The sequence below is a fragment of the Eucalyptus grandis genome, chromosome 3 (assembly GCF_016545825.1).
Source record: "Eucalyptus grandis isolate ANBG69807.140 chromosome 3, ASM1654582v1, whole genome shotgun sequence".
Taxonomy (NCBI): domain Eukaryota; kingdom Viridiplantae; phylum Streptophyta; class Magnoliopsida; order Myrtales; family Myrtaceae; genus Eucalyptus; species Eucalyptus grandis.
Window position 1 is genome coordinate 32,426,926 of NC_052614.1, and position 15,730 is coordinate 32,442,655.

At 38.4% G+C, this 15,730-nt stretch overlaps 1 protein-coding gene across 6 annotated transcripts; it reads left to right on the plus strand.

Moving 5' to 3' along the window:
• The first annotated feature begins 1,311 nt into the window (after window positions 1-1,311).
• LOC104437228 (serine/threonine-protein kinase/endoribonuclease IRE1b) lies at window positions 1,312-14,922 on the plus strand. 6 transcript variants are annotated; one of them, XM_039309029.1, is made up of 10 exons: window positions 4,553-4,600; window positions 4,973-5,257; window positions 5,340-6,653; window positions 6,780-6,872; window positions 7,616-7,682; window positions 11,252-11,768; window positions 12,563-12,732; window positions 13,076-13,307; window positions 14,087-14,392; window positions 14,492-14,922. In XM_039309029.1, the coding sequence occupies exons 3-7, from the start codon at window positions 6,522-6,524 to the stop codon at window positions 12,663-12,665; spliced, it is 912 nt and encodes a 303-aa protein (XP_039164963.1). In that variant the 5' UTR covers window positions 4,553-4,600; window positions 4,973-5,257; window positions 5,340-6,521; the 3' UTR covers window positions 12,666-12,732; window positions 13,076-13,307; window positions 14,087-14,392; window positions 14,492-14,922. The 6 variants fall into 6 exon arrangements, with proteins under 6 accessions (XP_039164962.1, XP_039164963.1, XP_039164965.1 ...); XM_039309031.1 differs by having other exon boundaries at window positions 5,378-6,653; XM_039309028.1 differs by lacking the exon at window positions 4,553-4,600 and adding an exon at window positions 1,312-2,055 and having other exon boundaries at window positions 4,973-6,653.
• Window positions 14,923-15,730: the final 808 nt, after the last annotated feature.

The following is a 15,730-nucleotide window of genomic DNA, read 5'->3' on the forward strand; positions in this document are numbered from 1 at the left end:
AGCTGTTAATTGTCACGTATTATTCAACTCAGTAATTTGATAGGAAAATTTAACGGAAACTAATAGAGGGCAAATTTGTCACGGGTATATTGATTTGGAGTTTTTTGGGATTAAAAAATTAGTTTAAGGTAAATTTCTTACAAGTATACTAATTTGAGGTTTTTCACTGTTCTAATGTTTCTTGTGATAAGGGTTATTGAGTTTAAGGAGAGGTGTCAAAGACCTATTTTTTAATTCATTTTTAACCAATCGAATCGCACATGGGTTAGTTTAAATTTAAAGAATTGGTTGGTTGTTATGGGTTTAGAATAGCAAAGCCCAACAAGATATGGATTTTAATGGAATAAGTGTATTGGAAATTCTAAAATTTGTTGTTATGAAAGTACAATTAAGTTATAGAACTTGTCATAAAAGTGTAATTGAATTTTAAAACTTTCAAAAATGCAATTAATTCTTAAAATTTGTAAAATTGGTCCAATTGAGTCATTCCGTTGAATTCATTTTTTTGAATATTTTAGGACTCGATTGTTCACTAGTATTATCGGTTTTATAACTCAATTACACTTTCATGAAAAGTTTTAGGATTTAATTGTATTTTTTGAAAGTTTTAGGACTCGAATGCACTTTTATAACAAGTTTTGAGACTTAACTGTACTTTTGAACATTTCAAAACTCAATTGTATTTTCATGACGAGTTTTAAGACTTTCATCGTACTTAACCCAATTTTAATGCACCTACATCAGCAAATGTTGCGCCATATTAGGGGGGAAAGTGCTACAAATAGAAAGACTAAAATACAAAGAAACAAAAACTAGAGAGAGAGGCCCCTTTTACCATTGCCACCGGCTGGGTTGCACACCCTTGTGGTTGATGTGGTGGCCCTCGTCACAGCCAAGCAAAGTGTGATGAGGGCCAGCAGCAAGAGTAGTCAAGAAGGTTGTCCCTGGCTACGAAGGGGCAGTGCCCTTCCATATCATTACTTTGCCTGTGCAGTGTCTCCATTTCCCTCTCTTTAAACTTTCAAGGAATTAGTTTTTGTTTTTTCATTGTTTTCATTTTTTGTACAATAGGTTAGAATAATAAGTTGAGCATTCAAATGGTTGCTCTAATTTTCATCGTATTCAAAGATCGTTTCTTTAGTTACCTATCTTTTGTAGGATTCAATATCATAATATAAGCCAAACAAAGAGTCATGCGTAAATAAGAGGAAAACGAGGGACCGAATCCTAAGTTGGAGTTCGCCGACCGGAGGAGGGGCTGCATAGCAAATAAGAGGAATCCGAGAGGACCGATTTCGAAGTTTCTTTTCTTGGGTGGGAGAGCCAAAGAAGAAGCGCCTCTCGTCTCCCTCCTCCCTCCCTCCCTCCCTCCTTTTCCTCGCATTCTCGCCGACTTTCTCCGAGCGGTTCTCAAAATCCCCCAACCAGCTACAGCAAACGGACAGGAACTGCTCCCCACTTCAATCTCTGATTTCGATGGCGGATTTTCATCGTCTCTCCCGATTCCTTCCTTTCCTTGACGAGTTTCCAAAACCCTAGCTTGCTCCCCCCTTCTCCTCCTTCTCCTCGCCGCTTCGTACGCCTACTCCCGTGGGTATGAAACTGGGAGATGGATCTTTGAAATAGAGTGGGAAGAGGGACGAAAACTGATTTCGTTTTGAAAGAAGATGGACATCCAGGATTCTCTCAACTGTGGAGAAGGTTCCTCCGAAACAAGAGAAGAGAGTTTCGATGTGTTTTTGAGCTTCAGTTGACGGGATACTCCCAGTGGCTTTGTGGATCATCTCCACCGTAGCCTCCTCCACGCGGAGATCAGCGTGTTGAGGGATGATGGGGAACTCACCACCGTGAGAGAGGAGAAAGGGCCGTCGCTTACCCAAGCGATCAGGCATTCCAAGATCGCCATTCCGATCCTGTCAGAGAACTATCTGTCGTGAAAGAAGGATCCCCCGATTACAGAAAGGCTGTCGCCGGGCATAAAGACCTAAAGACCCTCCAGTAATGGAAGGAAGCTCTCATCCATTTGGGATCCATCTCAGAGTGGTCGAGTAATCGGTGAGTGTAATTGAGTAAGTTCGATTGAGAGTAACCTAGCATCCAAATCCCAAGGTAGCGCTCACTTCAATTTAAGTTAATCTAATTAGACTAATGCTGCTAGGTGTATCAATACCTGATGTAACTCACTCTGATCTGGTACTGAATATGATCCGCTTGTCTACATTCTTACTCCCCGCTTGCCACATTACTTAGTGTTTCGGTTTTGTTGACAAATTTCAGCGTTCTAGTGTTACACGTATCTCATAACTCAGTTTTTCCATGTTGGATCACTGCATTAAATGGGAGGCAGCGGTTATAGTTTTGATTTTATGTCAATATGGTCCAGGAGAATGTTCTTCCTCTTGGAATCTGCATCCACAGGAAATCTAACTCTTGCAAGAAAATGCCAGTGTAGAGTGATACCGATTTGCTTAATTTCTGTGGATGCAACTGACAACCTTTGCATCTCATTATACCGTGCTTTGTCTGTATTGATTTAGCAAAAACACGTGCCGCTAATTGCATGGCCTGTTTGTCTAAAGCTGATCGATGTATGATAGTTTTTTAAAGGAAAGCGTGGACTTTTTCTTGCTAACTGCTTCAGAGTTCAGAAATTGTTGGACTTACATTAATCTTTGTGCGTGTGACTAAAGCCCATGTGCATGCATGATACAGCCTTGGCACTGGCACAGATGCTTCACTCATCGATCAACTTGTCGCTTCGCTCATCGATGAACTTGTCGCAAATGTGTTGAGGGCGTTGAACAGAGATACCTGGTTGACAAGTCCACGAGCAGCTTTTACCGATCCGCTTGCAGAACCACAGTCAGCACAGTCAGACCACAGGTAGCATGCAATACTTTCGTCCTCTCTAATGAAGAATGAAGAAACAAGCAATGTCCAGAAATATCTGTCTTTGCTTCCTAGGTAATGCATCAATGATTACCTTCAATTTCCGTTGAATTCGTGGCCAGGTACTTTTTTCAATTCGCCTACTTTTTGCAATTGGTTTAATGTCTGCTCTCACTTGCCCTTGGTTTGAGAATATAGATACGACCCAACAACCTCAATTGTCGAAAGATGCCAGTCAACAGTTGATACTATTTCTTTGGACAGAGTATCAAAGTCATTTATAACAGGCCTCTCTTGAAGGCATGGGTGTGGAAAAGTTTAAAGGCATCACTTTTTTGCATGACCCCGACCTCGTGAATTCGGAACCCTTCAAACTCAGCTAAAGCTTGTACTTTTTTTGTGGTAATTATGATCCTGCTTCCAAAGCCTAACCAATCACGATTTATTAGAATTTGTTTAAGTCGAAAGCGTGCTCCAACGTCATTAAGAACAATGAGAAATTTCATGCGGTCGAATTGGTCTTTAAGAATCAAGCGATGTTCGTGTAGTAGGAATACATGGCATAAGGGGCATCGAGAAGACCACAATTGCAAATCTCATTTGCACAAGAATGTTTCATCTCTTTGATGGTTGGAGCATTACTGGAAAGCGTTAGAGAATATGAAAAAAGATAAATAGGTTTAAAAATTTTGCGAGGTCAATTAGGTAAAACACATGGACAAATTAGTTCTTTTGAAGAGAGGACCGAGCTTCTCAAAGACAATTGACCTCGCAAAATTTGTCAATTTGTCCATGTGTTTCACCTAGAAGGTCAGAAAACAATTGACCTCGCAAAAATTTTTTAAACCTACTTGTCTTTCTTCATATTCTCTAACGCTTTCCAGAAAGCTCCAACTATCAAAGAGATGAAACATTCTTGTGCAGATGAGCTTTGCAATTATAGTCTTCTCAGTGCCCCTTATGTCATGTATTCCTACTACACGAACATCGCTTGATTCTTAAAGACCAATTCGACCGCATGAAATTTCTCATTGTTACAATGACGTTGGAGCACGCTTTCGACTTGAACAAATTCTAATAAATCGTGATTGGTTAGGCTCTGGAAGCAGGATCATAATTACCACAAAAAAAGTACAAGCTTTAGCTGAGTTTGAAGGGTTCTGAATTCACGAGGTCGGGGGCATACAAAAAAGTGATGCCCTTAAACTTTTCCACACCCATGCCTTCAGGAGAGGCCTGTTATAAATGATTTGATACTCTGTCCAAAGAAATAGTATCAACTGTTGACTGACATCCTTTGACAAGTGAGTTGTTGGGTTGTATCTATATTCTCAAACCAAGGGCAAGTGGGAGCAGACATTAAACCAGTTGCAAAAAGTAGGCGAATTGGAAAAAGTACCTGGGCCACGAATTCAACAGAAATTGAAGGCAATCACTGATGAATTACTTGATAAGCAAAGAGAGAGATTTGGACATTGCTTGTTTCTTAACTGGAGAAGAAAGTGTTGCATGCTACACGTGGGCAGACCGTGGATCGATATTAAAGGGCACTTGTCTATTGTTAAGATTGAGAATGGTAAGCTATGGATGCACGATGAACTTTGAGACCTAGGTAGGAATATTGCCCTACCTAGGAAAATCTTGAACCCGAAAAGTGCGATGGGATTGTGGAGTCACAAGAGAGCCTTGGATGTCTTTGAAGAATGAAAAAGTAAGATACAAATTCATCACTGTTTTAACCTTACAATTGTATGCCTTACAACTCACGTTCCTCTTTTCATAGAGGAAAAATACCTTATGGTGCGTATGTTCCACAAAAAATTGAAAAATATTTTCCTAAAAATGATTATTTATATTTTTTGAAATAATTAGTTAATGAAATTTTTTCATTATCGATAACAATTTATATGTATGTTCATGAATAATAAAAATATTTATTGTTCATTTGTTTTTGTGAGAGATGAAAGCAAGCACTTTCAAGAATTTTTTTTAATTCATTTTTTTTAAATAAATTGATCCTTAAGAAAATGATTTCTTTAGTTTGAAGTCCCTTGGTAACCTAAGTCCTACATTCTACGTGCAGGGAACGGAAATACTTAAGGGAGTTCTTCTCGAATTTGGTAGTCAGACACATCACAGTTTTGGACCAGCACATTTTGTGGGGACGTCGAGCATAAGATTCCTTCGATTGGATCAGGCGGACCTCATTGGAAATTTCAAGGGGCATCTGTCAATTTTAAGATGGCTCTATTGGCAAGGTTGTCCTCGGAATCTTCATCGTAAGAATTTGGATTTGGAGGAGTTGGTTATTCTAGGTCTTTCCCGGAGCATGATCCATGAAAAATGGAATGGCTGGATTCAAATCCAGGTAGAGAAGTATATTATTTCTAATTTCATTTGTCAAATTGTTGAGGAAAAGTTAACTCTTTTCTTATTTTACTTTATGATAGAATCAAAACTCCATACTTATCTCATTTCACATGTTTAGAGAGATTGATTCTTGAAAGATGCATGTGGTTGGATGAAATTGGTCCATCGGTAAAAAGTCTGCAGTGCTTGGTTTCACTGAATTTAAGGTTTTGCACTGAACTCAAAGTTGCCCCTTGAGCTGGGTTCCCTCATATCCTTGGAAGATATTCTTATCGATGAAACCGTCATTCAAGAGATTCCTGCCTCCATCCGTCATTTGCAAAAGCTTAAAGGATTCGGTGCTCGCAATTGTCCATTGATCCAGCTGACCGAATCAATTAGCCATGTAAAATCTCTAGAAGTCCTCGCACAGAATGGTATCGATTAGCCATGTAAAATCTCTAGAAGTCCTCACACAGAATGGTACAGAAATAACTAAATTTCCTCTGTCTGAAGAGTTAGAGGAGTGCTGCAATACTTGTCAATAAGTAATTGTAGGTTGATATTGAGCTTGCCAACGTCCATGGGGACTTTGGCTTTGTTGAGTGAACTAAACCTATCAAGCACTGGGATTGATGAATTACTTGATACCGTCAATGAGTCAAGTCTTTTAAGAATGCTCAAAATTGATTCTACTTTTGTAAGAAAGCTGCCTCCCGCTATATGGAAATTGAAGAGGCTTGAAGAGCTTCACGCTTCGGGATGTTGGAGTTTGGAGGGGAAAATTCTTAGACAAATTAAGATGCTTTCCACATTAAGGGTCTTGAAACTTAGATACTCTCGGATTTATGGTCTATCAGATAGCATTTCTGGACTTCCCAATCTCCAAACACTTTATCTGCTTTATTGTGACCAGCTTTGTGAAGTGCCCGAACTTCCTTCCAGTTTAATAAGCCTATCTCTCAGTTCTAAATTGATGGACAGGATCCCAGACATCAGTAGTCTGGTTAAGTTAGGGGAGTTATTCTTGGGTGAAGATCCCAGGATCCGGTGTTACCAGTTCAAGATAAAATTGAGGAGAAAGAATGCACTTTGCAGCTTGAGAGATTGTTAGAGCTGAAGATATTGCAGCTATCTGCGTTAAAGATCCAACTACTACCCGTTGGTTGCATTACCTTTATAAGCTCAGGAAGCTCTCCCTTTGCTGCATTCACTTAGAAAAGCTACCACCGCTTCCTCAGGGTTTATTCACTCTATCACTTTGCCATTACAAATCGCAGACAATGCCAGATCTTTCGTATTTGGTGCTCCCGTCAAAATTCGAGCTTTTTGACTGTGCAGTAACGGAAGTTCCAGGCCTCGGGAAGTTCAAATCCTTGCGAGTTTTCACAGTATCTCACTGCGACCTGCAGCAGGTGAATGAGCTGGATAATTTGATCTTTTTAGCATCATTAAACATTTCACACTGTTGAAGTCTTGGGAGACTTCCTGATGAATCAAAACTGAAGATGCTGAAAGACTTTAGAATTGATGGCTGTCAGAAGATTCATGTTGATTTTGATGGTGTGGATTATCACTGGTCTCTCTCCGAGGAGCGAAGCGGTTCAATAACTGAGGCGGAAAGCTCATCCGAGGTAACCAGCGCTATTGATTTTCCCACTGGACATGTCTGGAATTTTTACAAACATGAATGAATTGCTTAATAATAACAAAAATGCATGTCACGATGAATTACGATTTACAGGATATTTTCTCCCATTAACACATGCAGAATAATTTTGTCAAATGAAATTTGAATCTTCAAGACTTTATATTTCTTTCAACTTCTTTAATGGGAAGAAACATGTAAGGACTCCACTTCTTTTTCTTCTTTAAAAGGGCATTTAGTTTTCTTTTTTTAGTATGTTTTTGCGATACACAACCAAAGAGTTCTATTTGTGCCAGTTAGCATAATCGTGCTTTCTGGAAGTGTTGTTACATACTCAATCCAGAACATTGAACGGTGTATTGGCATCTTAAACCTTGTTGAGGTGCGAAAAGCGCTGACCGCTGTACTGGTATCTTAAAGTTTTTATGTGTTGCTTCTGTTATGTTCAAGTTAATTCTAAATCCAAAGTGCTGTGAATAAATTGGGAGGAGTGGCTTATAGAAGGTATTCCATTCTCCAAACCGTTCTCTTGTAATTTAGACTTGTTTGATGAGCTACTCTTCCAAGTACATAGTCTGATCAATAATGTCAATGAGATCTCAAAACTCGTTTGGTCTTTTTTCATGTTCAATCTGTTCGAATCTAAGCATCTATCTTTATAAACATTTGACACATGGTAGAAATCTTATTTGATGCATTAAATTCATGCTTACACAAGTTTTGTCACAGGGGGAGTCTAGCAAACCAACTAAAACCAAACTTTCTTTTTTCAAGGGCATCGAACCCATATACGAAGGTATGCCTATGTGAGTTGTTCTATAAGATTAAGTATGAGTTCAAACTTGAAATGTAGAACACTGAAAGAGGTCATCGCTAGAAATCTGCCAGACCACAAGGATAGGCGGTTAAGGAATTATTTCAAGCTATGCTGTTGTTGTTGGAACTGGTTAAATTTTTTACAAATTTTTTTGGGCCATTGCTCCTCTAGCCATAGTAATCACATACGATCCTTAAGAATATAGTCCACAAGCACCGACAAACATCATTAACCCCATTTATTCTTGTTTCGCCGAAAGTGGTTGTCGATAAAAGACTTTTAACCAGAGGTTAGATTTTTGGTTTTTTAAAGTAAATTGGATTTTGTGGCGATTCGGACAGAAAACGATAAATATGGGACAAATTACAAATGTTAACTAAAATAATAAAGAATTGACAGTACGAATAAATAATCTATGAATTAAATTGCAGAAAAATTTGATAAGTGTTTATTATTTTTTATTTATTTACATATATAAATTTTAACCTTCTATTTATTGAAAATTTTGAAATTGTTCTAGTCTGTCGAAATCACATGTTAGAATTCTGAACTTGCATGTTATGTGTCGAAGAGTGTCCTGGAGAGCTGGTTAGGTGTCAAATTTTTTAACACGTGTTGATCAAGTGAAGAGTATTCGAGAGTGTCGAAATGTCCGAAACGACATGAAGACCCTCGAAAAGTATCGATAGTTCCTAGGTGAAAGAGTAACTCATGACATTACTATATATTTCAAAGAATTAAAAAAAAAATCTTTTAATTCCTTTAAAAGGGAATATGTTGACACAAAAAAAATGATCTAAGGTTTAGCAGAAATGTTGGGGCTAATTCATCAACAAAAATTAAGTTATGAGGTTGAATCAGTGAGTGCCCATTGCAAGATGGGCGTCGGACAGTCAATTATTCCATCTATGAAAGGGAGACTGAGGCAGTTACGTCTGAAGAAAGTCCAACCAAGAGAAAGCTAGAGAAGATTACGACTGGTTGTGGATAAGAACATGCTGTTAAAGATCATGACAACAGAGCTAAGAATCTAAAAGGCAATTGAAGTTTGTGACTTAGAAGATAACACTTATTGTGTACAAGGCTATATAAAGGCGGACCGAATCAATTAAAGTAATGAATCATATGAATAAATGATGAATTAATATTTTTAATATAAATTTATTCTAAGATCTTTTTTATTATTTACTTATAAATTTGAATCGAATTAATTTGATTAAAATAATTATATAAATGATAATTTATCATATATATTTATAAATATACATTTAATACAAAACATGTCTCAATATCAAAATTCTTTACTTGTTGAGAAACGATATATTAACTTATTATGTCATATTGTGTCGTATTATATCGTGCACCACATGTCGATATTGATGCTATTTAGTCTTTCATAGCTCTGGTAGAATGCTGGTATAGCTACTCCATTATCCCAACAATCACTTTACCTTCTCCAGTCTAATTTGGACACGTAGCACGATAAAGCGAGATTTGCCTGCCATAACTGCCACCTGTCAGCCTATAGAGCCACTATTCGGGATTTGCTCTTTTTTACGTCAAGCCGAGATTGTATTTTTACCTCTCTTCTTCACCACGAACCTGTCGAGGACATTTACCTTTTCCTGGATTTGGATCTTCTTCTGCTCGTTGAAGTTGAAATTGGCCCAAGAATCAATCTACAACATATTCACATTCGGCATTTCAATCTCGCTTTGACCAACTCCGGGAAGATAAGGATAACGGCAATTGTCGCCTCTGTTTGCTTAATGACTCTAGAAGTGACCCCTACTAGCCACCAGGCCCTTGCTTTATCAAGCCTCGAATTCCTTTGTCCCTCCAAGGTTGCTTTCCTTGATACTAGGAAGAGAAACTTCCTTTCCAGTGGAAACACATTATTGGATTTATGTGGACCACCCCTTTCCAACGATTCAGAGCTTTTCCTTCCTTTGACCATTCGCTCTTCTAATGGTATTTAAGGATAAAGGATAAGTTCCCAATAGGAATCAGCCTGGAAATCCACCCAAATTGATGGGGCTTTCCAATTTTCTTGTTTTGACTAGAACCTTGATTTGGGTCTTTTGGGTGGCCTAACCAGCTTCCAGTCTTCTTGTTCCGTTCTTGGCCAATGCCGATCACCCTTTTAAACTTATTTGCTATCACTTGGCTTAGCCCATGGGGTGAAAATCCGGCTTCTGTGGATTCAGCCAAATGTACCTACTTCGAATGCATGAAGGATATCTCTTACGAATCCTTTATGAGCCATTTTTACAAGGACTCAAGCGAAGTTACCCAGAAAGAGCATGCTTCCTTTTCGTTGTTTTGGCTGTCCAAATACGTCTTTTTTTCACCCGTCGCTAAGAGTTTCCAAGGATTTAGCAAACCTGGCCTTCTACCTTACTGAGAGCAAGCTTTTCGCTTTAGGGCTTCTCATACTAGCTGTTATCTACGGGGGCCTAAATCCCGCAGCTATGTCCATCTATGGGGACAAATTCGATGTCTTCTTCGGTCATTTCTGGGTCCTTCAGGCATGGGCAAAGTTGTTTTTCCCTTCTTTTTTTTCAGACGTCAAGCATGCCATGCCTCGCTCCAGAAATATTACAGCTGAACCTTATTTTCTAGAGACCAATGCGTGTAGACTATAGAGTTACGGGCTCAAAACCATTCCTGCAGGTGTTTCTTCTTTTCAGTACTTTTGGAGCTGGCTTCTATGACCATGTGCTTGTCACAGCTGACTTCTGCCCTCTTCATGTCCTTGACTTTTTCAATGTCTTCAACTTTGTCTTCGCCAACAGAACACAGAAATTCCGGCTCTCTGTTTTTACTCCTGTGGACCTTCCTCTAAAGTTGTGGGTGAAAGGGGAACCTCAAGCCTGGATTAGAAATGTACTCTCTGCAGTATTGTGCATGGCAATTTGGGCTCACCCAGGGCATCCCTATGCCTAACCTCTATTCAATTGAGTATCTATTCTGGAAGAGAAACCACTTCGTCTTGACCAGGAACAGTCCCTTTGAATGCTGTCATCAAATTACGGACGACATTTTTAATCCCGACCCAGAGTTACCAGCGAATTCACCGACTCGTGGGTTTTTTACCAAGAGGACATATTCAAGGAGGACTTCAGTTCCGTCATTAAAAAAGTGAAAGTTAACAACTTATTTTTTCTTCTAAAACCAAGAAACCCGAAGAAGACTCTTCTCCCGGCACTCGTAAGACCTCAAAAAACCCACATTATCAGTTTAATTTCAATCTCATGTACCAAAATTTTATCTATGTTTACCTTACGGGTGACTCCCTAGATTTAATTCACTCGACATACTGTTTGGTTTAACCCATCCCATATTAAGTTGTCTTTCATCCTAACAACTACTCCTTGCCTTCATTGAACTGGGTCATTATGGGCCTACTAACTTCCATGTGTTTTGTCCTTGAGTCACACGTGAGGGGGTTTCACTTTGTCACCACATTGCCCCTTAATTAACTCACTTAAGGTATTTAGCACATCCCATACTAAATCTCATGATTTTGTTTTTCGGTATATATGTAGGTAGATTGTCAAGAGATCACATGAAGAAAATCAATTATAGAGTTTCTGACAAAAAGGTGGAACATGTCTTTTCAGGAAATGAAGGCAGCATTGACAATATCAGGAAGTCAAAAATTGGTAAAATCGACCTATCAGGTAAAATAATTGGTAAGGGAAGTAATGGGACCATTGTCATTGAGGGCAAATATGAAGAACGGCCTGCTGCAGTGAAACGCCTTGTCCGGGTTCATCGTGATGTTGCTGACAATGAGATGAAAATTTTGAGGAAATCTGACCTATATGAAAATATTGTTCGGTATTATGGATTTGAGAGAGACCAGTATTCTGTGTGTCTTGCACTTGAGCTTTGTACTTGCACCTTAGATGATTTAATTCAAGCATATTCAGATTCTTCAAATAACCCTCAGTTGCCTGATGATCCAGCATCAATAAAGGCTTCTGTTAGGGATACGATGCAGGATTTTAACTTGTGGTGGGCAGATGGTCATCCTTCACCTACGTTATTGAAACCAACAAGGTAATTTTTATGTTTTGACGTGCCAAAAGGGTATGATTAGAGAGATAATTGCAGTACCTTGCTTATTGCCACACACCTAGAATCAACTGTCATATATTTGTATTTGTATTGAGCTTGCTTACATATGTTTTATGTGATTCATAAGCATTTCATAGAGATCACTACATTCATGTCCTTGCTGGCTTAAGTGGGATTCAGGTGCCAATCGTAGGACTTAATAGCTCTCCTGCAAAAACTTCAAAGTGATGCATGATACAGGGAATTGTTAGGCCACTGCCTTGACTGTGGTGAACCTAATGAAATCAACATGGTGGGCTGAGTTTTGAACCTGGCAGCTTCCTTTCTAGAGTTATAGGATAAGTTCAATCTCACTATCAAGGCTAAACTTTAGTTTTCTTCTCATGGAAATCAATTAGGTATTATCAATTGCGTAGTGATAAATCCATTGGTTTTCCCATCTTGGTAAAATCAGTATACCTTCTTTCTTTTTGATTCGTGAATACTACAGAATCCTCATGCACTCAAATTGGTAAATGTTGATGTGATTGATACGGTGATTAAATTCTGTATCAAGTTTTTCATTGTAGAGTTTACGTAAAGAACCTGTAATAGATTTTTTCTCTGGTGTACTTTTGGCATCCTTACTAGGTCTTAGTGTGTTAGAGAAACTCCTTAATTTCCAAAAGGATAGGGCTTTGTATATGTATCCGATGCCTCTGAGTGGCCAGGATACTATTTGGTTCCAGACACATTCTTGATTGAAGTCATGATGTCTTCTCTATATTATGATACAGGAATATGGTATCAGGACTCAGCCAATTGCATGGCTTGGGAATAATCCATCGGGACTTAAAGCCTACAAATGTGTTGATTACTAGGAATCCATTGCGTGCTTAGCTATCTGATATGGGCATGAGCAGATGCCTTCCTAATGGTAGATCTTCCTTGGGATATCATGCCACTAGTAAGTGCTCGTGATAGCTTTGTTCAGACCCTTGATCTTCTTTTCCTCAATATTGATCCGTGCATAATCTGAATCTATACAGTGGTAAATCATCTTCGGATTCATGGCTAAAAATTTTAAAACTGCAATTTTACTTTGTTAGAACAATCTCTTCTTTTAAAGAAGACTATTATGTTGGAAGTTAGGTTGCTTTGTATTGCTTCTTATGTCGTGGTAAAGTTTGTGGAGATTTAACAGTCTTTGCCATGGTCTCCCTTCGTTGATGGGTGAATCAATTATATCCATCTATATTTTGTCCAAGTGATGAGGGCTCTTTTATTGATCTTCGTCGTCTGTCTTGCAGGTTGTGGAACCAAAGGATATCAAGCACCTGAAGTGTCTCGTGATGGTGGGCACCAAACGCAGGCAATGGATTTGCTTAGTTTAGGTTGTGTCTTGTTCTTTTGCGTCACTCGTGGAAGACATCTGTCTGGTGAAAACATTGTTTCCAACAATCCAGACCTACCCTCGGTGATAGATATGCCGGAAGCTCATGATTCAATTTCACGTTTACTAAGCCAAGATTCCAAATTGAGGTGAGTGTATTGTCATTGTTAATTTGCATCACTACCATTTTTATTCTGCCATTTTATAGATTTTACAACCATTTAGTTGACCGATTTCCATTTTCCTGCATCACTTAATCTCATGAGCATTAAAGGTGCCCTAGAACTCCTCCAACATGGCTTAAATATCTTTCCTGCTGTGGGCTCTACTTGATGAGCAAAAAATGTGTAGATCCCACTTATTTCTTTTGGCAATTGACAATAGAAGCCGAAGAAAAGGTTGATTATGCGATAGCCTAAATGCATTTGACAATTGTAATATTCTAATGAAAGATGATCATTGTCGGAAGCCTAGTAATTAGGGCTATAAGTTTGTTACCCGGCCACGAACAAATAAATTGCAATCATTTCTAGCGCGGAATTAGATTTGCTATATATGCACCGAAAAGGATTTTGTATGAAGATTCCGAGGGTTTAGCATATGATGCTCACTACGAAATAAGAATCCTAGGGACTAGATGATTAGATTGCTAATTTAAGGTACTTGGAGTAAATAATTCCTGGGTTGTTGTTGTAGTCAAACAACTGCCTTCATTCCAGACTCGTGAATTGTGAAGTGCATGGAAGTTGTCAGACATTTTGGTTACTCTTTCATTGAGTTAATGCAATTTTAATTACTTTGGAGATTGCACGATTGCCAAACTTGTGATGCTTTTAAACTCAAGAACTCAGTCCATCTTAGTATTGTTTGTGTGATTGATTTCTTTGAAATGTTGGGTCAATAGTAAATTACTTTTTATTACTAGCAGGCCAACGGCATTGGAGGTGCTGCAGCAGCCATTTTTTTGGAGTTCAACAGACTGACCTTTCTTCGATACATCAGCGATGCAGTAGAACCGGGAGCGGGGAAAGGCAATTCAGATCTTCTCAAAGAATTGGAGAACATTGCGCAATTGGTTTTTGACGGGAATTGGATAAAGGAAATAGATATAGATGTTATGGACGACCTACGTAAACACAGACGTAAGCCCTATGACGAAAGCAGTGTCAGAGACTTACTGAGAGCTGTGCGAAATAAGTTTAGCCACCTAAAGGAAGCTCCAGAAAAAGTTAAGGTACTCTCTCGCTCTCTCTCTTTCTCTGGAACAGTGGAGATATTTACTGCCGCATGCGTACAAGGCTCATATCTTTTATTGCTTTGATGATTCTGACAGGCGATCCTCGGATCGGATCCTAATGGTTTGGATGCTTACTTCACCAAACTATTCCCCAGACTCTTGATTGAGTCATACAAAGTGGTGTCCCAAAGCCCCGAAAAGAAGGAATTGCTTGCGGGAGTGCTTTCTATGCTTCCTAAGTAACGTGCTTTTGACCCTTTGGCCACTTCCCGCTGTGATTCTTTCTTCAAGCCAACAGGATTGGCCATGAATATTACGGGACATTCCACTTGTCTTTTCTGTTGTGTCTGCTTTCTTGGTTACGTGGATCAAGCTGGACGACATCAGACTCTATTCGTATTGTCCCTAATATCAAATCTTAAATAATTTTATAGTATACTATTGCCGCATACTTAAAATGTTTGATGTATTGCTCTTGATATTGCATAAACAAATATTGTATTTCAATTTCATGCAATTTTTTTCAATATCGCAATTTTTAAATTTAAATCTTGTACTTTTTTTTCAAAAGTTTTACTTTTAGAGTTTAAAAAAAAAAAAAAAAAGGCCCAGGCCCACGCTTGGGCCAATGCAGCCCGGTGGTCAGCCCTCGTAGACACTTTCCATCAACAGAAGGTACCTTAATAGTTTAGCAACTTCTTCGCCTTGCTAGTAATTTTTTCCATATGCAACCTAAATGTCTAAAGAAAAATATTTAAGTCAAGTAAATCTCAATGAAGTGGGTAACATTCTCAGTTATAAAAGAAATGTCCCTCAACTCGCAAGTTTTTACCTAAGAAATAAGCATCACCCTATTATTTTGAAGTATTTACCCACTCTCTCATTGAAGGGAATTAAAAGTTGAATCTACATGTAATTAAAATATTAAAAAAATAACATTTATGTATTTCAAAACCTCAAAAAGAAATCAATGGAAATAAAATGCATTAACAGTTGTGAACCTCACAAAAAGCGGACGAAAAATCTTATCTATCGTGGACATACTCCATGCTTTCTCTAGACAAATTTATGTACATTTAGTTTGTCCAATCAAGAAGTTCTAGTTCACAAATTTTTAGATCAAGTCTATATGACACAAAATAAAACTGAATTTGGGAGATGTGGCATCAAATGACCCCAAAGTATGATGTGAAAAATATATAGATGCACACATGGATGCGTGTGTGTGAAAAAATAGCCAATATAGATAGTATTGAATTATGACTCATTACCCATTGTTGACGCTCATGTGGATGACTACGTTGGAAAATTTTTAATCACAGTGTACTCACTACT

Coding starts and splice junctions, on each gene's coding strand:
- LOC104437228 (XM_039309028.1), top strand. CDS start 6,522: ATGCCAGATCTTTCGTATTTGGTGCTCCCGTCAAAATTCGAGCTTTTT. Junction 6,873..7,615: donor AGGCGGAAAGCTCATCCGAG/GTAACCAGCGCT, acceptor GTTTTGTCACAG/GGGGAGTCTAGCAAACCAAC. Junction 7,683..11,251: donor CATCGAACCCATATACGAAG/GTATGCCTATGT, acceptor GTATATATGTAG/GTAGATTGTCAAGAGATCAC.